Here is a 22,217-nt window from a genome sequence, read left to right as displayed (position 1 = left end):
CGCGAGGACGCGATCATAACCCTTGACGGCGGGCGACTTGAACATGGAGGACAACGACCTGCGAAAGGAGGTGCGCTCCTTTGATTGTCATTGATGTGTGAGGGGGGAGGAGAAAGGGGGTGGCCGGGTCAGCTACTATAAGGACGTCCGCCGATGCCCTCTCATCTTTCCACAGAGCACAGGGCAGTCCTCGAGGCTTTCCAACCAAATCAATTTGCCTGTGTCCCCCCTTTTGTAGGGGATGCTGGTCTCTGCACAGCCACTCTTTGAGAAAGTAGTCGTCACAGGGCTACGGGCAGCCTAGATTCGGAAAGGTCCGTCAGGAAGCTTGGCTACAGAGCATGTGTCAGCTACGAAGCATTGGCATGCATCTATGCGGCGTGGTTCTTGACCCTGTCAGGGATTTGAGATGCAGAGGCCTGCGTTATTGCGCATGTGCCAGTATGCATCAATGGTCTTTGGAGTGTGAATAGACATTGGCGAGGGCTTCAACAGTCAATTATCTAACGTCAGATAAGCAAGTCGTTACATTTGATGGACAATCTGTTAAGTAGTGCTAAAGACAATGCGCCCTTTCGTCAGTCACGCGTGAGGCTGAGAGAACCTGGCATTCCGCACGGCTCTCAAGAGCTCATCGTGTCATCGGGCATCGAATCCCTGATAAAGTCCTTGAACGAAGCGCTCAGCTTGACAACAGCCCGCACGTGCTTCTCCGTGATCGTGATCTTGTCCAAACCCTCCTCCGCGGACTCTGCCTCCGCCAGTGCCAGAGCTGTCTGCATCGCGTTGCGAATCTCGCGGCCGTTCCAGGTCAGGTCGCGCACATCGCGACTCTCCCAAATGTAGTCCTTGGCCGCCACCGAGACATGCACCTTGCCCCCAGAGTCGCGCTTCAGGCGTTCAAAATTGTTGTCCCAGATGCGCTCGCGGTCCTCGTTGCGCAGGTTCTTGTAGTGCAGGGCGACGTGGATGCGGGACATGAAGGCCTTGTCGAAAGCGCGAACGCGGTTGGTCGAGATGATGATGCAGCCTCTATAGTACTCAAGAGCGCGCAAGAAGACCGAGACGAGTCCGTTGCGGTCAATGTCACGGGCACGACGTCGCTCAAGGTAGACATCCGCCTCATCAAGTAGCACGAGGGCGCCATAACGCTGGCCTAGGTCGAGGAAGTAGTTGAGATTCTGTTCCACCCGCCACGAGTCGATGCCTAGGTCGCCAGCAGTGAGCGACAGCAAAGGTCGGCCCGTGAGCTCTGCAATACACTCAGCGGTACACGTCTTTCCGACGCCGGGCTCGCCGTGAAACAAGAAGATTCGACCATCGCCCTTATGCTTGATAAAGTCGTTTCCCCAGGGCTTGATCATGCCGTCGGCATTGGCTGCAAACTGACCGATCAGGGCCTTGACTGTCACTTTGATGTCTTCATCGATCATCAGTGAATTGAACGCATTCTTGTCAGTCTCGACAGGCTTGAGATGGGCGATGTTGAGGTGGCCCCACCGGCGACTGCCAAGGATGAAACCAGGAACTGTGTTGCTCAACAAAACGTAGAACAGATCATCATCTGGAGGAGTATCCCTGGTTGGATCAAGGTCTTCGTATCCAAACCAGGGGCTGTAATTCTCCCCAGCTGGTCTCAAGTCGGCACAATTGTCACATGTGCAACGCGGACGAGACTTTGGCAGATGGTCTTTGGGGGGCGGGCGAACAGGGCGTTCCCGGCGTGGGGACGGTGGTGCAAAGTCCAAGGACGGCGGGCCCATGTTCATGAACTTCTCGAGACCAGCAATGTCGCAGACAACACGGCTTGACATAAAGCCACAGGGCCCACCAGCATGTCTACCTCTGTCACCGGACTCGACGAGATGTCCATCATATTGCATGTACTTTGGTCCTTGCAGAAGATCCCAGTACATCTTGCCCTCGGCAACGCACTTTTCATACATGGGCAGGCCGTTTTGCGCCTCAAGATCATCCTTCCAATAGGCAGCAGGAACAACGGGCAACGTACTGATGGCCTGCTCACCAAGCCAGGGTGGGACGGTGAAAGACTCCATGAAGCGCTCAACTCGGGCGCCGCCAGATTCAAGAAGCCAGCCATTGACCTTGATAGACTGGCCATCTCCGCCGGAGATAATGTTGCTCACAATATATGGAGTCCATATGTTGTAACGCTTCGCGTAGACGACAGAGCCCGGCTTGAGGAGCAGCCAGAAGTATTTGAATGTGGCCAACGGCACATCAAGTTTGTGGAGTTCTTCTTCTTTGCGGACACCGGAGCACTGATTTGTTTCCAGGAAGTCCAGAAGTACATCGATGTGAGCTGAGGTAGTCGCTGCATATTCTGCGGAATGCGTCTCAGGCTGATTGTTGCGATATGTAGACAATTCTTGGCGATGGTGGTAGAGGATATGGTATGGTGAGGGGATCTTTAGTGTCTCCTCTGATAGCTTGAAGAACGGGTAGTATGCTACGACAGCTTTGAGGGCGTTCTTGAGATGCTCGGACCAGATTGTCATCTCGGCATCTCGCATCACCACAAAGGGGGAGACCACGTCGTCCACCTCACTCTCTGAGCCGCTGACATAATCGCGTGCGTTGCCAAAAGCCGCAGTGACAGGCTGGCGGATCACTCTGTCCCGCCGACGATAAGAACGGATGTGACCCCGATCGCGGCGCGAATTGACATGAGTGGTAATTTCGATGATCGGCCTTTGCTCCAGCTCAGCGTTCTCGCCATCTCCTTGGCCAACATGGGGCTGATCGTTGGCAAGGACTTTCGATTCAAGGATGCGATTGAAAGGCTTCGTGCTTTGCCGAACTGGCCATGTCAACAACACGTCGTAAATGGCATAGGAGGCAGGTACTTACGAGCGAATATTCTGTTCCGGCGACCAACATATTCCACCGTATGGACCACAGGAGGGACTTTGCCATCCACTCGAATGTAGCCAGGGTTCAAGTGTTGCGTCCGGCGAGGTCGACGGCGTTGTCGAGGCGGGCTGGCATCGGAGAAGTAGCTCACATCAGAGGCACTGTCGGCCTCAGAGTCTTCGAAGACCTGCACGCGTTCCGACGCCATCGTATCGGCAGTAGGATGCAGCATGTGGCAAACAATATAGGGTGAGTTGCTGGGTCGAGAACAAGTGTCAATGGGGACCAAAAGATGGGGATATGAATGAAGCTTATTATATACGCCCTGTCAGCTTGTCCATGAGCAACGCCATAGAGACACGGCCAGCCGAGGAAAGACTGTATCTGCTGCAGTCTGCAGTGTGAACACAGCAGTGCTAGGCATCAGTCGCCCTGTAGCTGGCACCAAAGGGCGTCTGATTGGTTGACAACGAAGCATTGAGACATGCAGGCTAACGAGGAGGCTTTCTTGATGACTGAACGGAAGGGCGTACAAATGGTTTGCGAACCAGGGTTGAGCGGCAGATGAGACTGGACTTCTCGTATGCTTCGGCTGCCTGCAACTGAGTCACAACATCCCCAGGCAGCCAAAGCGGGGCATAGCCTAGCTGTAGCCGGTGCGCTGCACTGCAATAAGTGAGATTCGAGGCCTCAAGTTGCAGGTCTTGATTCGGTAGGGCTGCAGGCTGCATGCCGCTTGCATCAAAGGTGGACGCCTTGCTGTCAGCCAGGACTGGGCGCACCTATCCCGCAGCGCTCTCAGCCAGAGGACGCCCTCGTATCCGAAGAACTTGTGCGGGCGGCGTGGGCTAGGAGAAACTTGCAGCAGGTCAGCGTGAGCTTGCAAGCTTTCGTCCATCCGTCATCTTGCGCAATGCCAAGCTTGATGGACACGTCTGCGATCTTGTCCCCCTCAATCCGGTAGGGTAGGCTCAGCATGTTACCAGACGCTTCTGTCTGCTGCTCAACATGTATGCCCAATTGCCGTACTAGCTCTAGAAAGGCTACCATGGCATTGTCGAACTTCCGGTGCATAAACGTGAGGCCGAGAGGCATGTCGCCAGAGCTGAAGAGTTCAAGTACATGCTTCTTGGGTGGCGGCTGCACGGTGCCGCGTGTTCCGCTTCTGTTTGATGAGGATGTCGCTACATCGTATCGGATGATCCTAGAGGTGCTGCCCATGGGCTGGGCTTCGTAACCCTTGAATTTGTACGCGAGCTTGTCTGCAACGGTGACCAAGAGTAGCAGAGCATGGCCCCATGCGGCGTTGATTTCCGGCCAGTCGACTGGTTTGTTAGACAGTCGACCGAGTCTCAGGCCGTTGATCGTCGCAAAACTCCCATCGTGGCTGATGCAGAACGTGTCGTTATATATGTTGGATCGCTGTAGCTTTTCCAGGAGCTGCGAGTCGTTGCTGTATTTGACATTGACGCTGTCCCTCTCTGCTTGAAAGTCGGCCATTTTGGCAGCAAAGTCGTTGCGTTCTCGCCAGAACACTTCCTCCTCAATGTCAAGCTTGCGTGCCTCCTCCTCCAATTCGAGAATCTCGGCGTCGAGAGTGTCCTTTTCAGCCTCTAATTTCCTGAGCTCTGTCGTAGCCTGTTCCTTGTCCGTCAAGGCCTTTCTGGTCGCTTCTTGCTGTGCCTTTATATCCTCTTTGCTTGGTTTGTTCGCCTGTACATGTCGCAAATGTTTCACGTAGGAATCCCGCTCCTTGAGCGCTGTGTCTAGTCGCTTTTGAAACCCTTCAACCAACATATCTCCGCAGTCGATACATATTGGATGATCTATGTCTGACCGCGATGACAAGATTTCGAATAGACGATCAATCTTTCCCATGTCGGTGCCAGGCGGCTGATCCTTTGCCCCGCGGTTGCTGTCCGCCTGTGCAAGTTGTGGGGGAACGGCCGCTGGCTCGGCAGGCATCTGTGAATGTCCGACTTGGGATTCGGTCAGGTAAATGAATGACATGGCGGAGTCGCGGCGAGAGCCTCCATGATTCCGCGTGAAGATCGGTTGGGGGTTATTGCGGGAGACCTTGTCATAAAGCGCTTTGCGGGCCGATGCTTGCGCGGCAGGCTTCGCAGACGGTTGGTTCGTGGACGGCTTTTCGCTTTGGGGGGTGCTCGAAGCTGCAGAGATGTCAGGGACTACGGAAGGTAAAGAGGAAATTCTAGAACGAACAGATCAGGAGGTCGTAGGCAGCTGGATTGAGATCTTCGAGGGATCCGTCCAGCTTCAGTGGCTGGCGGCACTTCTGACAATACATGATGTGACTCTTCGCATGGGTGCTCGCTCTGATGGTAGGCCGCGTGCTTCCAACTGTCAATAAAAAAACAGGAACGCCAGTGTTGCAAGCGCTTGTCAGCGATTTGTCGGATGGTGACGCGTGTAGGAAGAGGTCACGTCGCGTGGCTTTAAGCTGGAGCTGCCTAAAGTTGACTCCGGACTCTGAGTTGGAGCTTGGACAGCGCCGCCCCACTCGCATGACGTTATGAGGAAGGAGGCTACTGCAACCTCTTAACGCGCCTGCCCTGCCCCTTGTTCACCCGCGTATTTTCGCGTCGTTGCTTGTCCAACCGCCCATGATTTCACAATTCACGCCCCTTCACTTATCTTCAATGGCAGGATCCAACCTGAATACTTTTCGCCCGCTTTTCATGTCGCATGATGGCCTCACCACCGGCGAAGCGACTAAAGCTTACCGGCTATGATCCCTACGACGAGAGGGACCCAAGTGACGAAGATGAAGGTGACGAGTTGGAGTTGGAACCGGAGGAGGTGTCTGAGATGAGACACCCCGACTTTGTTCTCGAAAGGAAGCGAGCACGAGCTGTGACGCGATATGAACAAGCGATGGCTGGGATTATCGCCAAATACAGCCGTGACTTTGAGGACGTGGGCGATGAGCTGGACCTCAATACAGGAGCAATTGTCGTCGACCGTGGCCATCTCAGAAACATGCGATATGACACTGATCTCGGCATGGAGGACGAGTCAGGTGGAAATGAGTGCGAGGACGAGGACGAGGGCGTACTTTTGTGCGATATATCCGACGATTGGGGCGACCAGGCAGCTGTTGCAACTCAACAGGCGGACAGTGTGTTCTTGGGAGGGCTCGAAACTGCGTCATCAGTATCAGAAAAATGCCTACCAAACCATACCATGCAAAGGCCAAAGCCTCGGAAAGGTCGACCTGGAAAATCCGCGAAAGACTTCGAGGCAATATCAATCTGGACACCCGAGGCCGACGACGAAGATGACTGGGTGCCCTATCCGAGAAGACGGAAGAGCACAATGGGGGCATTGCGCAGAGCCATGGCGATGCCAAACATTGCCGAAGACGGTTGGGTGTCTGCCACCGACCGGGACGCAGGCTCCGATACTGGGCTTGACGAAAACCCCGATAATCTCATGACAAATGGCATGAAATCAGATACGGAATATGCACTTGCAAGCAAACCGTATCAACCAACCATGCAGACCCGGGTGGCGGATAGCACTCACGTTTCACGGAAAGATGCATCTTCGAAATCGAGACGGGTCATGAACAATCGCGCACAGTCCCCCTCTGGGTCCCCGCCTGTACCAGACACCAATGGAGATATGGTCGAGGATGGGTACCAGAACTCCGCAGAGGACGATGTACATGCGAATTTAGCAAGCTTCCGTCGATCGGGGAGAGAACGAAGACAAGTCGAGTTTCTGGGCAAGGTAGCGTGGCCCAAGCGCAAGGAGCGAGAAAGCAAAGATGCCATTGACATCGCTCCGAGGAGTGACAACATTGGCGATTCTGAATCCAACAAGCGAGAGGTCGACGCTCTCGACATGAACGCGACAAAAGTCGCTGGCAACAATGAAGGCCCCGAAGAGCCTCACGACTGTAACGCAAGCGCTGCGCATGGTGACTTGGCCGGGTCGTCTTGCTTCGTGATTGCTATTCCGGCGCGAGTTCGTTGCGACGAATACCAACATGTTGAAGATATACCGGACGACCCAACCCTCCCTACGCCGCCTGAGTCTAGTCATGAGGCATCAGAGGTTAATATGGGACATAAAGATGTCTCTGTTGAGCGAATGACCATCCCTGATTCCGAGTCTGAGCCTATGTCTGTTTTAGACGAGAATACACCCCAACCGCCTACGATTCCATCCCCAGCAAGCAACTTGCTGGCAACGGAATGCGACTCGCCTGCATCAGCCATTCAGATCTCAAACGATCCCGCGGATTCAGTGGCAGATTCAATAAGGGCAGGTTTGATCAATCCCCTACCGATCGAGACGACCGTTCCGCTGGTGGGCAGGTCTAATACAGGCGAACGGCGGGCTGAAAGAACCCAGAGCTTCTCTGAGCCTGGGTCTGAGGAGGCTGGGGCTTCTGCGAGCGAACAGTCCCTTGCACAAGTCCAGATTCATACATCTGCTGATCAGGAGCCTGACAATATTGATGCAGAAGTTGGCTCCGTGGATACTGTCAAGAGGCATGAACAAGACGGCTTCAACACCCAGTCCCCAGATCCACAGTGCTCATTGTCAAAGTCTGAGTTTGTGGAGGGGCCAACGAGTCTGACGCAGTTTCAACCCGAAAGTTCTACGCTTACCTGCACTGAGAGAGAGCCATGTGACGCCTCTGAGTCAGACATGAGCCCCTCGACTCAACCTACGAATCCAGCAGCTCCTCCATCGAGGCCTGACTCGACTTCGGGCTATTCACCCGATGCAGCGGAAACGTCCGTAACCCAAGCTGCTGAATCTGCGATCTCGACGCCTATAGTTCCGCGAGATCACGGCGTGACAGACCAAGATCTGGCGGACCCAGGAAGGACTGATAAGACCATGGAGAACGACGACACAAGCCCCAATTCAGCCAACAATGCGCCGGCTGGCGAGCCGAGCAATGCCACCCTGGAAACCGGCACGTTTCCAGCTCGCCAGAAACGGGGCCGACCAAGGAAGAACCAGTCACTTTCAATCTACATCAGCAATGACAGTGAACCCGATGCGGCATCGTTATCTACTGGGCTAGAAGTTGAGCCTGAGATTCCGCCGCCATCTGAGCAAGTGCAAAAACGCAAAAGGGGCAGACCGAGAAAGTCTTTGACTATCCCGGAAGAGGAACTGCCTCAAACAACACTGTTGGAAACTCCGGTTGACTCGACACCGCTCATTGAGCCAGGCGCGGAGCCTACGCATGACATTGAGACAATGTCGAATGGCACTCCCGAGCAGTGTGAACCCACGACAGAGGATGTCCCAACTGCTGCAGCTGATGTCACTGAAGCCCCAAATGTCGAAGGTACCGAGACTACTGTAGGAGCACAAAATACCATCTCGGAGGACGACACAGCTCCCATCGTTGATGCCGAGATCATCAATGACGTGGATGTTGGGTCTGCTGCCGAAGCGCAGCCCGACCCATTTCTACCACAACTCCAAATCAAAGAAGACGGTCTACAGCAGACCATCGCCGACTCCGATGACCCGCCTCCCTTCCCAACAGATAATTCCGAAGGCCCAGACACAGCGCAGCCACAGCTGCCACCTCTCGAGTTGTCTCCAGAGCCCAAGAAGACGCTGGAACCTGGCATGGAAGCCAACCATCCTAAGCTTTCTCGCCAGTCAGACGTTGCATCGTCAAGTCCGTCACGAAGACTCAAGCGCCTATCCCTAGCGAAACCATCTACACCCCGGCATCGTACGATCAAGAAGATGAACGGTGCTTCTTCATCTCGACAATCTCTCGTATCGTTGCTCTCAACAGCTGATGCCGACGAGGACGAGCTGCTGCGCAGCGATGAGCTGTCACCTCTTGTCGGCCACAGCGCGGTACTGGGAGGCAGGAAAAGCGTCACGCCTATCAGGAGGAGCTGGAAGCCTAGCATTCTCACCACAGAGGTGTATCGTACGCCACTCAGAAAGAAAGGGAAACGAGACCGCGTGCCTACCAGCATAGCGCAGGATCCCAGTAATGGGAACAAAACCTGTGGCGTGGACGGGTATCGATGCGAGGCAGACTTCTGCTTCACGTGCTTACAGTAAAGCAAACAACATATAATATACATAAGCTGTCAATTCGGCATCAAGAGGATGTTAAAAATCATGTATTGAACGCTTTCTCCAGTAACCGCACGACCACTCGCCAATTGCAATAATAAAAAAACTATTCATGTAAGAACCGACAAACTTGAAGCTTGCCCTCAGTGGCCGAACCTCTGCTGCGCCGGTGTCCAGAACGCCCCGATAATGCCTTGGCCTATGCTGCCTCGTCCGCGACATAATGCGTATGTCTGGTTTCAGGCTTGACGGCGTCTGAGCTTCAGATTTGGAAGAGGATGCTGCTCGTGGGTTTCTTCGTCTACACCGCCAGAAGAAGATACTACATAATAATTCAAGGTGGCAAACGCCGGCCTGTTGTAGTCCCACATAGCTGCACGCTACAATCTCGCGTCGTTGGCGACAAGGACAACGGTGCCAAAATCTTCACTTTCAACCCAACTCCATGGGGGAAGGTGTGGTAAGATTGAGTGGTGGCAGAGTAGACGGCACAGTCGAGGCGCTTCCTCCCGACTGAGATACCGTAGCGGCGGGCTTCTTCTAGGACTTGCTCGCCGGTCCGTTTGTACTCGTCAGGCTTTGCTTGAATGCCTCAGTGTCGCGGACGGGGTCAAAGTAGGGATGTCCTTGGGCCTCCTTCGCAGTGAGTCGTTCCTGCAATTACGTTAGCAACGGGCGCAGATGCCACTCAAAGAGCACAAGTTACCTGGTGATCGTAGCGAAGGAGTTTGTCGAGGAAATCGATCGCTTCGTTGGAGACAAAGCGCTGGTTCTCTGACGTGACAAAGCTATGCCATGGCTTCTTCTGGAAACGTCCCAGAATGTCATCATACTGGGTATCCAGTTCAATCTCGTACTTGTCGAGGTAGTCAAAGAGATCATCGGTGCCGAGAACCTTGGCAATCTTGACCAGCTGGTCAGAATTACTTTGACCGTGAAAGAAAGGCTCTTTGCGGAAGATCATAGATGCGAACATGGCCCCCAGACTCCACATGTCGAGGCTGTAGTCATATTCCTGAAAGTCTACCAGCAACTCGGGTCCTTTGAAGTAGCGTGACGCAACACGGACATTGTATTCGGTCCCGGGGTGGTAGAACTCGGCCAGACCCCAGTCGATGAGACGTAGCTATACTAGTCAGCATAAGAATTTCCTGCAAGATTAAAGGCAAATTCGGACCTTTCTGTTCTCATGGTCAATCATGACGTTGTGTGGCTTGACATCTCTGTGCATAATGCCCTTGCTGTGGCAAAAGTCCAGCGCTTTCAGGAGCTCAAGGATATAGAAGCGCACATCGACGTCGTTGAACTTGGGATAGAGACTTCGGAAGTCGGTGTTGTTGACATATTCGAATATGAGGGAAGGAGTCTTGCTCTGCCCACGAGTTAGTCGAGTTCCTCCTTGATCGTACATTCTTCTTTGCGCACCTGCGAGTCCCGTACGACATCCAGCAACGCAATCACGTTGGGTCCCCCGGCCAGATTCTGGAGGATCTTGATCTCACGCTTGATCTTCTTCTTCTTAACCGGTTTGAGGACCTTGATGACGCATTTTTGGTAGTTGACGACGTTGATTCCTTCGAAGACTTCTGAGTACTTTCCCCGACCTGTTCCGAATTGCGTCAGCGGGACGACCCCACGTAGATAATATCCGTGCCCTCTCTACACAGATCACACTGATGCAGGCAAAGGGAGGACAGCGCGAGGAGCCTCAACATACCGATCTTCCTGACGACTTCGTAGTTCTCGAGGACGCCCCAGCCTAATTTGCGGGGTTAGTCTAATTGGCAAATTTGGAGGGCACGCGGGCATTGGCGTGTAATCGACGCGGGACGCGCGAGCACGTACTGATGTTGACACTGTCATAGTCCCAGTAGCTGCGAGGCATGCTCTGGTTGACGTCGGCGTAAACCCGCGCCATCTTGTCGGGTGGGCGTCGCGCAGCGGCGACGCAGGGTCGTTTTAAGGCGGGTTGTTGTGTTGGTTGGAGGAGGGCAATCGCAGTCGTCGGAGGGGCGCGCACCAGGTGTGATGGTTCACGTCGTGTATTAAAAATTGTGCGCTACACCGCGCGATGTGCTGCTATAAAATATGGTCAGCGAACACGGCCGATCGCAGCCCGCGTTGGATGAGCGAATGCTGGCAATGAACGTGAGTAGTGGATGGAATGGTGGTTAACGAATGCAGCTCGAGTTCCACCGGGCACAACTCAGGCTGGTAAGTCACCTTGGCCTGACCAGGTGGAGGGGCTGAACTGAGGGAGGGACAGGGCCGCCCAGTGCCAAGACGTGATTACGCCGATAAGCCCATTGATAAGCAGATAAGAACGGTCTCGCCCTCCAGTGGCTTTCATATCAACTTATCAAGCAATTGCGAGATGGCAGGAGCAGAGCTGGGCTGTCATGGGCTTGAAAAATAGCTGCAAAAGTAACTTTGCCGTTGGTCGGCTGGCACTGGGCTACAAAAGTCTTGCCTCTTCATCATCTGAAATGCGTAATAATCCAGCATAGTGCAATTCCGGTCAGATGGCACCGGTTTCCCAAGCACTTTGCCTCGCAAGCTGTTTCTCAATAAAGCTTTGAACTTCACAGCAGGTACATGTCAAGTACTAAGGTGCAGTCGCAACAGAACATGGTCCTAAGCCTAGTTAATTTGGGGACGAACTAATGAATGTGTCTTGAACGCCATCGCTATGCCACCCAACCCGGAATCGAAACCGAGGTGGTTTCAAAGAATCATTGACCCTATGTGCCGTCAGTCAAGAGGCCTCGAAAGTGTATGTGTAGCTTGAATGGTGGAAGCGTGTTTTCAGAGAGAAGATTATTTGCTCGACATGTCGTGACTGCAAGGACGTCAACACTAGACAAGCTAGTGCTTCCTCCATCCCCAACCTCGATCCGACTAAGGATGACGATACGAATGGTTTTCATCACATCAAAGGGAGGAAAAGGGGAAGGAGGCTTACATGAGGTAAATCGAACCATTTGTTCAAATCCAAAACGCCGCGAAAAGTCAAACTTCAATCGTACTCGAGCGAGTCCAAGCCCTTGTCGACCACATCCCACGTTCGCTTGCGCAGATCCGGCTTCGGCTCAGCTGGCTTTCGGGTCTTCTTTCGCTTTTTGCTGCTTCTGAAATTTGTTGGCAGATCTGCCTCCTTCAGTCGTGTCGAGTCTGTCCGAGCATCTGTATCCTCAGCAGCTGTGCCACTTGTCGGGTTCTTTGCTTTTGCGGCATCCTTCTCAAGCTGTCGACGGAGAGTTTTGAGTTCCGAATGTCGGAACATTTCTATTTGAGCATCTGTCAAGGTCCGCTTGACGCCATCATTATAGTAGCCTAGGTCGTCTTGCTCTTCTTCTGCCCAATCATCTTCCTGATGATCAGCGGTGTCGACAGCCGAAGGCTTCACAAAAGTGCCCTCAAAATGGGCCACAGCCGGGCCTGAGAAATGAGACTCGAAAAAGGCACTAAGCTCATGCTATGTCATTAGTCTTCGTCTGTCATCTTGGGGGAAATGACTAACTTGAGCAATATTGGGTGCTTGGGTCGATAGCATGGTAATGGTGAAAATCGGTCGACGCAGTCCATGCGCACCGCGTCAGGTTGAGTGCAGCAGGCGCGAGCTTGGAACGCGTCACGTGCACGCGCACGCGCGACAAGCCAGAGCTCTCAGCACGGCACTTTAGTTTCCCTCAAAATACAAACAAGTTCTTTTTGACACCAAGGAAAAAGATGCCCCGGCATTATTGAGCGGTACTGTGGTGATCTGAACAGTGCTGCGGCGAGCGTTGGGTGGAGTGAATCAATTCCTCAGAAGTGCCAGCGCGCTTTCGAACGCTTTGACAACCTGCTCATCTTGAAGGGTGAGCATATCTCCGTGCGGGACATAAAAAGCATTTCCTTACAGTGGTCTTGTTTACGCTCCATTGCAGTTTCAGACAAGTTGACGTAGCGTCTGCGTGTCTGTAGTCTCTTCACTGCGCGTTCGTCGTCGTGTGAAGACGCCGCGGAGGCCCACGCTTGAAAATACTGGACTGAAGTCAGATCTGTATTGCCAAAGAAAGACCAAGGTCGACCTACTCTAGACAGCTCCTCTGCTTCTTTCAGAATCCCCTTCTCTCGTGCGTCTGCTTGCTCAAGTGCGTCTTCGTAGCGCTTCTCAAAGTCGTCCCAGTCAAAGACGGCAGGCAAGTCAGGTGAATCGGGTGTTTTGGAGCTTCTGCCACTCGCGACATTATCTAGCTCCGGTGTCTTGTCGGCAACTTTGATTCCGTTTGCTTGGGGCCCAGCCTCTGGCACCTCTGGCACCTCAGGTACCGGCGACTCTTCTTCGTCTTGTAGCTTGCTTTTGGGCGAATGCTCGCCGCTCGCTGTTTCGGACTGAGGCTCCATTGTACTGTCAATGGCATATGGTGCTCATTAGACACCAAACCATAGGTAGTACCGAAAGTGAAGGAGGACGAGGGGTGGAAAGAGATGAGAGGTGCCTAATTCACAGGTTGCTCGGTGAAGGAAGAATGCGCGTCACGTCTGAACGCTCGCGCCTTCCGCGTATAATGGACCGCTATGCTGTATCCACAGCGCTGGTTTGGAGTGTTTGGCGCCTATTGCCCGCTACAGCGCCCGACTAGCGCCGACACCACCTCGTGACGCCACCCTTCTTCACTCAACATCACAATCCCAGCTTAATGTTAACGGTCACATGTCCTCTTCATCTACGAACTTACTTAATCTTCGCATCGGTTCAAAATCCAATGCGATCACCACAATACCATCTCAGTGATTGCCAAATCTGTCTCACCAAATTTCTCACACCTATATATGCCACCGAACACAAGGGGTGTAATCCTGAGATCTGACGATGGAATGCAACATATGCCGTCGAGTCCACGATCCGAAGCGTCTGCCTTTTCTTTGCGCTACCGATGGACGCAATCAACTGTACGAGCCTCGAATAAGACACGTACAAGTTCTTCTCGAGACCGATGCCTTGCGCAACCAACTCCAGGATTCACTGAAGGAGCCAGCAACGCCAAGCAACGCGGACCTCATCACCCTGAAGCATCAGCAGATGATCACTGAGGAGCACACAACCAAGATACTCGATGCCGCCAACAAGCTTCGCGATGATATTTCGACAGCTCGGGCTGAGCTGCAGGAGAGAAGAGCAGCGTTATCCCGGCGCAAATCAGACCTAGCCGCCATGGCCGACGGCTCCAAGGAGCGCAGGTTGAAGCTGATAACAGACCAAGAGCGCGCAATCGCCACCAAACGATTCAACTGGTCACAGTCTGCCGAAAGCATGGCTGGAACGCGTGCATTTCTTGGGGCTGAAGCGGCCAACTTGTATGGTCTAAAGCGAGTTGCTCGCAAGGGCAGCAGGGGCGCTTATGACTATTACGTGGGCCGAGTGCCTGTGCTAGACCTGGTCTCGATGAATAGTACGTCACCCTTTTCGTTCGTCTTATAGTTCTCTGGATTTGTGTATTATACTGACCCCTCAAAGGCTCTAGCCCCGAGCAAATCACGACTTCACTAGGACATATTGTTCACATCTTGCTGATTGCGACGTATTACTTCTCTATTCGGCTGCCCGCTGAAATAACACCTCCTCACCGCGATTATCCGTTTCCAACTATACTCAGCCTCTCAAACTCTTACCGCCATGCGGAGTTGCCATTTCCTGGGAATTCTGGCCCCACGACACCCACTGCTCTCGCCCCTGGTAGCGACACAACAGCAATGCCGCTGCCCCATGCCCGCCCGCTGTATGTGAGCAAACCGCTTCCGCAGCTTTTGAGAGAGGACCCAGCCGCGTACTCTTACTTTCTGGAAGGAGTAGCTCTCCTCGCCTACAACATCGCCTGGCTATGCAGCACGCAGGGGATCATGGTAGGGGAGAAGAATCCCTTTGACGAAGTATGCCAGATAGGGCGCAACCTGTATAACCTCCTCATACAACGCAACAGCGCGGAGATTGCGAGCCTGCCGGTCCCAGGAGCCATCAAGATCAAGAATGCCAGCGCGGGAAGAGACTCGTCGAGTCCAACGTGGATAGGGCGATACTCTCACGGCACCATGTACTATTTTCTCGGCGGGCCAGAGGGGACGGAGTTGATCAAGAGCTTCAGGTTGCCCAGTCCGCTGAAGCTGGCTGATAAACTCAGGAGGAAATTGATTGGCGATGCAGCAGCTCCAGATTGGGAGGTGCTGGAGGACGAAGCTTGGAAGGTCGATGAGGCGCCTGATCCTACGCAAGCCACTACGGTGGAAACCAAAGCCACGACCTCAACAGGGCTCACGAGCACGTCTAGAGGGTGGACCAAGGTCAAGTAATCATACAGTGGCTGCGGCCATTGTTCAAGAAAAAGTCAAACGCCTGGTATCGTCCAAATTCAAAAAATGCTATGGCACCCAGATCCAAACCCGCACAGCTCATCCTGAGACCCCAAACCTCAATTCAAATGTGGTGCAGATGAATCTATATTCTATGGACACACTTAAAACTCAGTTTTTTGCTTCTTCTTCTTCTTCTTCTTGTTCTTCTTGTTCGACTTCTTCTTTTTGGGTTGCTTCGGCGTCTCCTTCTTGTCGCCGTCTTTAACCATGACTCTCTTGCCTTTACCATGGCCATCTTCCGTGCCAGGTTCATCTGCTGGTTCATCCTCAGAGTCCCCTGAAGCGTCAGACTCCTCTGTGGAGGGTGTCTCGACCTCAAGATTACTGGCGGGCGTGGCGACTTGCTGGGAAGTGGTGGACGATGATGGCCCCGGAGTCGGTATGGTAGGCGCATTGCCAGAGAGGCCCGTCGACTCGCGCTCATGCTGAAGCGAAGATCGAGACCCGACCGGGGCGTTATTGCGGCGCTGCAGAGGGGTCCAGCTTGGCGTTTCACCCTGTTCGTCTTCTGCTTCACTCTCCTCCATCATCTTTTGTACATCCTCCTTGGTATACTTCTTCTTAGCCATGGCGTTCATCTTTGCAGACTCAACCTCCCGATCGGACGGGGGCTTAGGCCGCCCTCGCCGATTAGGCGTGGCCATAGGTCGCTCCTCCACGGGCGCGGTGGCTGTTGGTCTTGAGGGACCCCCTGGAGACCGGGTCGAGGTAGGTGTTTGTTGGGAGAGCCGGCGTGTTGCAGGTGACGACCCCGCAGAAGGAGGTGCTGAGGGCGAGGAGCTGTTGTTGTTGTTGTTGTTGTTTTCAGTGAAGGAGAAGCTTCCCATGGTGAAAGGTGTTGAAGGAGTGTTTGAGGCCGGCAGCCTCAGACCCCCGAAACTTGGCCGAGATAAGTCGGTACGCAGAGACGCTGGACGAGGTCTTTCTTGAGCTTGCTCTGCCTGTTGGAGTTGCTGTACATGGCCAAGGCCTCCGGTCGACCCGAAAGGTTGGGCAATTTGTGGTGTAGACATAGGCCTAGACCTTCTCGGTGGGAGCCTGCGGCGAGCGTTGATCTGTTCTTGCGTGTCCAAGATCTCTGGCTCCTCCATCTCCTCGCGCCGGTCTGATAGATAATTTGGTTCAGTGGTGGGGCGAGAGTTATGAGTTCGCGGACCAGCTCCTGCGGCGGCTATGTTGTCTGCCATCGACTCCGGCTCGTCAGGCTCGTCATCGCCCGCGATATCCCGCAAATCGAACCTAGATTCCGCCGAGAGGTCACGATATGGATCGGGACGTTGCGGCGTGGGTGTCGTTTCCCCAATTTGCGATGATGTTTGCGCCCTTGCTTGAGCACGAGCTTCCCGCCGTCGTTGGCGGTACACTCCATAGTCTTCCCCGTGATGCTGGACGAAGACCTCCGCCTCCAGCTCATCGAGGCTGCTTCCACTGCCGGAGCTGTTGTCGTCCTGGTTCAGCCGGTTCTGGTCCTGTTCGTTCATAGACTGATCAGCGTCTTCATGGCCTTCCGGGTCTTCAACGGAGGTCGAAGCATCGTCTTGTTCCCTCAAAGAAGATGCATGTGGATTATATGAGTGTCTCAAAGGGCTCGGTGCGGTTGGAGCTCTCGACACTGCCCGTGTATTAATTGGCGAGGGTGTGCTGGGTCCAGGTGCAGATGCTCGAGCGAAAGGACCATACACTGGTGATATGTTTGACCCAGTCGGAGGGGCCTCCATTGACGCTGTGGGCCGGGGAACAGGGTTAGGGGCCGTGGGGGATATATACTCCCACGGTGGGACCGGGCCATGCACTGCGGGTTGATGTCCGTAAGGGTGATCTGGATGTACTGGCGTGAACGGAATGTGCGAAGGCGAATTAAGATCTTGGGGAACCGGCTTCGGCGTATTCGGTCTGTGGAAAGGGGAAGGAAGACCAACGGATGATGGCAAAGGCGCGCTCCAATTGACCTGCGAGAACGACCCGAGCTGACCCTGCCCTTGATCTTCCTCATTTTCCTCGTCTTCATTGTCAGTGGTGGTAAGCCAGTTGGGTGCATCTTCCGGGAACATGTGACCCAAATGAGAGATGCTGCCAAGATCAGAGTCACCGGTCACATCCTCGGGGTTGGCGTAATCAAAGTCCGCTTGCAACTGGTCAGTGAACAAGGTGTCGCTGTTGTCGTTTGTCTCGGACAAATATGGGTGTGGTGGTGATAACTGAATATCTGGGCTCACGTTGGCGCCTTCAGTTGTGTAATCCAAGGCAAACATATCAAGCTGTTCCTCGGCGGTCTCCATCTGCCCAGCGTGGGATTGTCCAAAGCTCTCTGGATCTATGGCAGGCTTCAGGGCCTCTGGGAATGTAATAGCTGTTGCAGGCTGTCCTGTGGTCGGCTGGGGGAATCCCAGTGGCTGATCAAGAGGCGCATATGGATCTTCGAACTGTCTCTGTGGAAGGGGAGCGTTGAGCCATTCATCAAATGGGATATCCACCATCTCCTGATCAGCTGTGTCGTTTGGGAGGTCGTCTTCAATGAGCCCAAGCTGTTGACGGCGATGGTATTCTTCGAAGTAGCCTTGCCACTCATTTCCAGACACTGACATCATGCCCTCCTTAATGGCGTCGTTGGACAGCACCTTGAAATCAATCATGTGGCTCCCAGCCTGCTGTATTTCGGGCGTGAATGTGGAGGGCGTCGGTGCAAAAGGCATCGGCGCGGACTGAGTCGCCATGAGTGGCATCGGTTCCGGGGAGTTCATAGGTGCGTCTTCATCCTTGTCTTCACAATTGAGAGTCTGGCCAGCAGACTCAATATCGCCCATTTGGGTGTCAAAATCGTAGAGATGACCAGAGCCTAGGAGGTCGGTCATTGACAAATCTGCCTCCTCCAAGTCCGGCTGCTGGTCTGTCTGCCCCGTTGCTTCGACACCCTGCATCCCCGAGGCCTCAAATTGCATATTGGTGTCGTCTGTTTGAGCATCGGCTAGCCCTAGTTGATGTGCTTCTCGAGCTTGTTGGATCTTTCTCTCCTCTTCAGCCCTCGAAGCATCTGCGATGGCGCGCTCTGCCTCGGCCCTCCTTTGAGCTTCTTCGACTTCCATGGCCTCTTCAGCCTTTCTGGCCTCTTCAGCCTTCCTCTCTTCTTCAGCCCTCCTGGCCTCTTCAACCAGCCTGGCCTCTTCAGCCTTTCTGGCCTCTTCAACAAGCCTGGCCTCTTCAGCTTTCCTCTCCTCTTCAGCCTTCCTCTCTCCTTCAGTGTCTCCAGTCGTGGCGTCCGGAGCATGTATCTGGTCCGCAGTTTCGAGACTGCTCTCCTCCTCCTCCCCCAGGTGAGTAATCCCACTCTGAACCCCAGGCTCTGCTTCAGCAGCAGCTTTCGCAGATACATCTTGGCTGGCATCGGCAGGTCGTGAATTTTCCGCAGGCTGCGCCTCAATCTTGGGCGTCGAGGGTGGCCTCATGCCACCAAGCTTCTCCTGGAGAGCAGACCTGCGGATGGTTGCCTTCTTCGCATTTCCCAGCCTTTTGGGCTTGCCCTTTGACTCGGCTGCCTTCGCCTCAGCCTTTCGGTTGATCAGCCGACGCATTCGATCACCAACAGCTTCCGCGCGGGCGGTCACGTCCGAGTCCGCTGGCGTAGAGTCGGGGCTGGGGCGTTCGGTTGCGTTTTCGGGGCTCTTCTGGGGGGCTCCATTGTCCTGGGCAGTGCTGCTCATAGCCTGCTGTTCCTCCAATATGGGGCCAGCATTCGTAACGACATCAGGGCTTACATCCACAGTCTTAGCTTCTTCTTCTGGTCCCGATTTTGCCTTCTCGGCCCCCTCGATCTGTTGTTGCTGCGTCTCGGCCTTCATTGCATCTCCTCTGTCCTTAATCTCCCAGTACGTCTTCCACCATTCCTTCGACCCTAGGACGCCCCCAATCGTTGGTCGACCTGTTATCTCGTCGAGCTTGTGATACATCTGAGCCCATTGCAGAATATTTTCATCAGTAGCCGCAGATGACAATTTTAGACGACGCCTAGTGATGGCCATCACATTATCATCGTCTTCCTGGTGGGCTGTCTCGGATTCGACGGTGCCGATGGCATTGTGTGATTCGACACCTGTAGATCGCTCCAATTCGTCTCCGGCTTGGGTAGTCAAGGGGTTCATCTCACGGCTGGGACCTGTCGAAGCACGAGCGCCGTCTATGCTTTCCTGTTCAGTGTTCATATCATGATTGGCCGGAACAGCAGAAGGTGTGGAAGCTGGTGCTACTTCCCCAGGCTCGGCAAAGTCCAGCTCAGGGGTATCTGAAGGCTCGGGAGTAGCGCGGGCCTCAGAACGTGGTGCAGCCTCAGAAACGGCGGCGTCCTCGCACATCGTGTCAGAAGCAACGGCGGTGTCTTCTTCCGGAGATGCAGGCGTTTCTGTCCTTGGGCATCCATTGGCTTCCCAGAGAATGAAAGTCCGCTTGTCTTTCTTGCCATTCCAGCCACCATCTCTGCGAAACGCAGCGAGGCGCGTGTTGAAGTCTGGTCCTACTGGCGCAGGCTCCTCGGGAGATGGATCCGCGGGCAGCAATTCGCGTTCCGTGGACGGTGTCTTGGGTGGGCTTGATGGAGATACCAAGGGATCTGCCCAGGTCACACTCGTGGGCCTTGCAGGGCGCCCATCATGTGTAGCCTGCGAGCCCCTTTCGGACTCTGAGGTGGCGAGGATGGAACTCGGTCGTCGTAACGTAGGTGCAGACTCGGCCTGCGTAGACGAAATTTGCCTGATCGCGGCCCCTGAACCATGTGGGCCAGATGAGCCATCGTCGTCGCTAAAATCGTCATCACCACTATCATCCAGCTTCTTGCCATGGTCGCCTGTCGGAGCCTGATGGTTGAAGAACGATGGTCTCTGGTGTTTTGACGTGCTGTTGCTATTTCCGTCTTTTGGCTCTCCTTCGAAACCCTCTGGGGAGTGGACGAGGTTGCTGCCCGTCTCCGTTTGATTGGAGTTAAGAGCATGGTCTGGTGATGCCTCGGGATACCCAGCATCAACTGTCGTACTGTCCGGGGAAACTAGGTTGTCGAATAACCCAGCTCTTCTTCCCAGGTCACCGTAGCCATCATCAGCTGACAAGTTGCCTTCAGAAGCCTCCCTCACAACCTCGCTGGTTGTCTGATTGCCCTGTCGTCTGATAAATGGAAATTCGTCGTCATCTGTGTCAAGGGCTTGGCTGTCATAATCCTCGAAATATGGTGTAGGAGGATAGCTTGGGTAAGGAGACATCAGTGGGCTCGTAGCACCGCTTGGGGGGTAGCTTGGCAGTTCGTCCTCGGTATCCTCCTCCTGGCCTGCTGACTGCCACTTCTCGCACCAAGCCTCGAGGTAATTCGCCACGTGCGCGAAAGGTCTACTCATATAGATCACCCCCCCAGCTAACAGTCGAAAGGCTGACAACGGCATTCTTTCGCGCAAGCCCCCCACATAGTAGATGTGCTCGATAGCGTGGCGCGGAATCTCAAGGCTGGTGATCGCTCTCACAAAGGGGTGGTAGAACAGGTACGAGTCGTAGAACACGAAGAACCGGCGGTAATACGAGTACAGGAACATGAGGATCGAGGTGATAGCCATGCAGAGTAGTGAGAGGAGCACGACAGCGAACCAGACGTATAAGCAAACTTTCTCCCAGGGTTGCAGGTCTGCGTTCTTCAGGCTCTCCAGGAGCTTGGTGTAGGGCCACTTGATATCCATGGTGGAGATAATCCCCCACACGAGCTTGAGAAGGCTGATTGTGCTAGACAACATCCATGCCATCCGCAATTTGGCCTCCAAAAGTGATTCGAGAAGATTGGCGAAACGTGCGCCGACGTGGAAACTCTTCAGCGTGTCGTAAAGTAGACCACCCAAGGACCTCTGCAAGTCGTGAACAAGCATTGTTCCCTGCGTCATGCTGTAACCAATCTTGCGAAGGCCGTCAGCCAGGTAGCGCTTGAGGTAGTCGATGCATCCGGATATCGTCAAGACTTCTGCCAGTGTAGACTGGGTAGATTCCCACATTCGCCACGAAATTGACTGGTAATCGTACGAAAGAACCTTGTGCCAGCCAAATTCAAGAGCGTAGTATGACCACATGATGGTCAGAGCAAGTGTGTCGGAGACCTTGTGCTGGAGGCTATCCAGGTCAGGTGGTTTTTGCGCGTATATCGCGTTCATCGTGAGGGTTGCGATCGCTGCTGTTGTGTTAGATGCTGTTGTTAGTTACACCCGAGGAGGGGGACAATGTTAAGACTTTCAAGGCCACGGACGGTGAATCAGTTCGTTACCCTGCTCTGAATCAGAGTGAAATGCAGCTGTGATGACGAGAAGTATGTCGCTGTGAGTAATGCGTGATACATGTGTTTTGCGTAGCAAACTTTGTTATGCGAGGCGTACTATATGACACTCCTTTGCCAAATATGCTTGATGTGATTTATGGCGAAATTCAAGCGACACGCCTTCTTATCAATGGTCGCTCCATGACCATCGAGGTGTGTAGATGTCGACTGGCATTGTCATGAATGACACAAAGGCGGACAAAGAGCCCGCACACAGAGCTGAAGAGCATCTTGTCGGCGCATGTAGCAGAGAAAGCAAAGACTGTGAGCTCAGCACGGAGAGATCAAAGTCACGCTCACGCGATGATGCGTTCGTTTGGTGGCTGCGACTTGATCAGAGCGCTTTGTGGCCTCTGGCGGCCTCGACCCCTTTCTTTCACAACACGCAGCAGCAACGATGAAGAAAACAAGGAGACGAACAAAGGCTGATGATACTCAAACGCCACTTTGTAATTTCCGCTCGCCAATTGCAGCGCTCGGCGTGCTGCTATTGCATGCTACATTGAACTCCAGTCGCCGCATT

At 53.9% G+C, this 22,217-nt stretch overlaps 8 protein-coding genes across 8 annotated transcripts; 2 read left to right on the top strand and 6 right to left on the bottom strand.

The window, feature by feature from the left end:
* Positions 1 to 623: 623 nt before the first annotated feature.
* On the bottom strand, positions 624 to 3,082 carry F5Z01DRAFT_619132 (uncharacterized protein; the record flags this gene model as incomplete). The annotated part of the gene is made up of 2 exons (XM_046261071.1): positions 624 to 2,821; positions 2,872 to 3,082. 2 exons carry the CDS (start codon positions 3,080 to 3,082, stop codon positions 624 to 626), a joined length of 2,409 nt encoding a protein of 802 aa, XP_046119879.1.
* A 590-nt stretch (positions 3,083 to 3,672) lies between these two features.
* F5Z01DRAFT_680460 (autophagy protein Apg6-domain-containing protein) lies at positions 3,673 to 5,182 on the bottom strand (the record flags this gene model as incomplete). Its single annotated transcript, XM_046265602.1, has 2 exons — positions 3,673 to 5,045; positions 5,098 to 5,182. 2 exons carry the CDS (start codon positions 5,180 to 5,182, stop codon positions 3,673 to 3,675), a joined length of 1,458 nt encoding a protein of 485 aa, XP_046119878.1.
* Positions 5,183 to 5,471: 289 nt separating this feature from the next.
* Positions 5,472 to 9,003, top strand: F5Z01DRAFT_650616 (uncharacterized protein). Its single transcript, XM_046263179.1, has one exon. It carries the CDS (start codon positions 5,581 to 5,583, stop codon positions 8,950 to 8,952), a length of 3,372 nt encoding a protein of 1,123 aa, XP_046119877.1. The 5' UTR covers positions 5,472 to 5,580; the 3' UTR covers positions 8,953 to 9,003.
* A 540-nt stretch (positions 9,004 to 9,543) lies between these two features.
* Positions 9,544 to 10,885, bottom strand: F5Z01DRAFT_600139 (alpha subunit of casein kinase; the record flags this gene model as incomplete). The annotated part of the gene is made up of 6 exons (XM_046260748.1): positions 9,544 to 9,621; positions 9,674 to 10,093; positions 10,145 to 10,339; positions 10,393 to 10,571; positions 10,685 to 10,726; positions 10,813 to 10,885. Coding segments are annotated over 6 exons (987 nt in total), but the record flags the coding sequence as incomplete, so codon positions are not given.
* Positions 10,886 to 11,983: 1,098 nt separating this feature from the next.
* On the bottom strand, positions 11,984 to 12,520 carry F5Z01DRAFT_634920 (uncharacterized protein; the record flags this gene model as incomplete). Its single annotated transcript, XM_046262103.1, has 2 exons — positions 11,984 to 12,442; positions 12,488 to 12,520. The coding sequence occupies 2 exons, from the start codon at positions 12,518 to 12,520 to the stop codon at positions 11,984 to 11,986; spliced, it is 492 nt and encodes a 163-aa protein (XP_046119875.1).
* Positions 12,521 to 12,643: 123 nt separating this feature from the next.
* F5Z01DRAFT_526274 (uncharacterized protein) lies at positions 12,644 to 13,495 on the bottom strand. The gene is made up of 3 exons (XM_046260442.1): positions 13,045 to 13,495; positions 12,870 to 12,993; positions 12,644 to 12,819 (listed from the first exon to the last, which is right to left on the bottom strand). The coding sequence occupies exons 1-3, from the start codon at positions 13,354 to 13,356 to the stop codon at positions 12,767 to 12,769; spliced, it is 489 nt and encodes a 162-aa protein (XP_046119874.1). The 5' UTR covers positions 13,357 to 13,495; the 3' UTR covers positions 12,644 to 12,766.
* A 330-nt stretch (positions 13,496 to 13,825) lies between these two features.
* F5Z01DRAFT_634918 (UV radiation resistance protein and autophagy-related subunit 14-domain-containing protein) lies at positions 13,826 to 15,300 on the top strand (the record flags this gene model as incomplete). Its single annotated transcript, XM_046262102.1, has 2 exons — positions 13,826 to 14,405; positions 14,471 to 15,300. The coding sequence occupies 2 exons, from the start codon at positions 13,826 to 13,828 to the stop codon at positions 15,298 to 15,300; spliced, it is 1,410 nt and encodes a 469-aa protein (XP_046119873.1).
* A 164-nt stretch (positions 15,301 to 15,464) lies between these two features.
* On the bottom strand, positions 15,465 to 21,533 carry F5Z01DRAFT_634917 (uncharacterized protein; the record flags this gene model as incomplete). Its single annotated transcript, XM_046262101.1, has 1 exon — positions 15,465 to 21,533. One exon carries the CDS (start codon positions 21,531 to 21,533, stop codon positions 15,465 to 15,467), a length of 6,069 nt encoding a protein of 2,022 aa, XP_046119872.1.
* Positions 21,534 to 22,217: the final 684 nt, after the last annotated feature.

Source organism: Emericellopsis atlantica, assembly GCF_019669845.1.
Source record: "Emericellopsis atlantica unplaced genomic scaffold F5Z01scaffold_8, whole genome shotgun sequence".
Lineage (NCBI taxonomy): Eukaryota > Fungi > Ascomycota > Sordariomycetes > Hypocreales > Bionectriaceae > Emericellopsis > Emericellopsis atlantica.
This window is presented reverse-complemented; position numbering and strand designations above follow the sequence as displayed.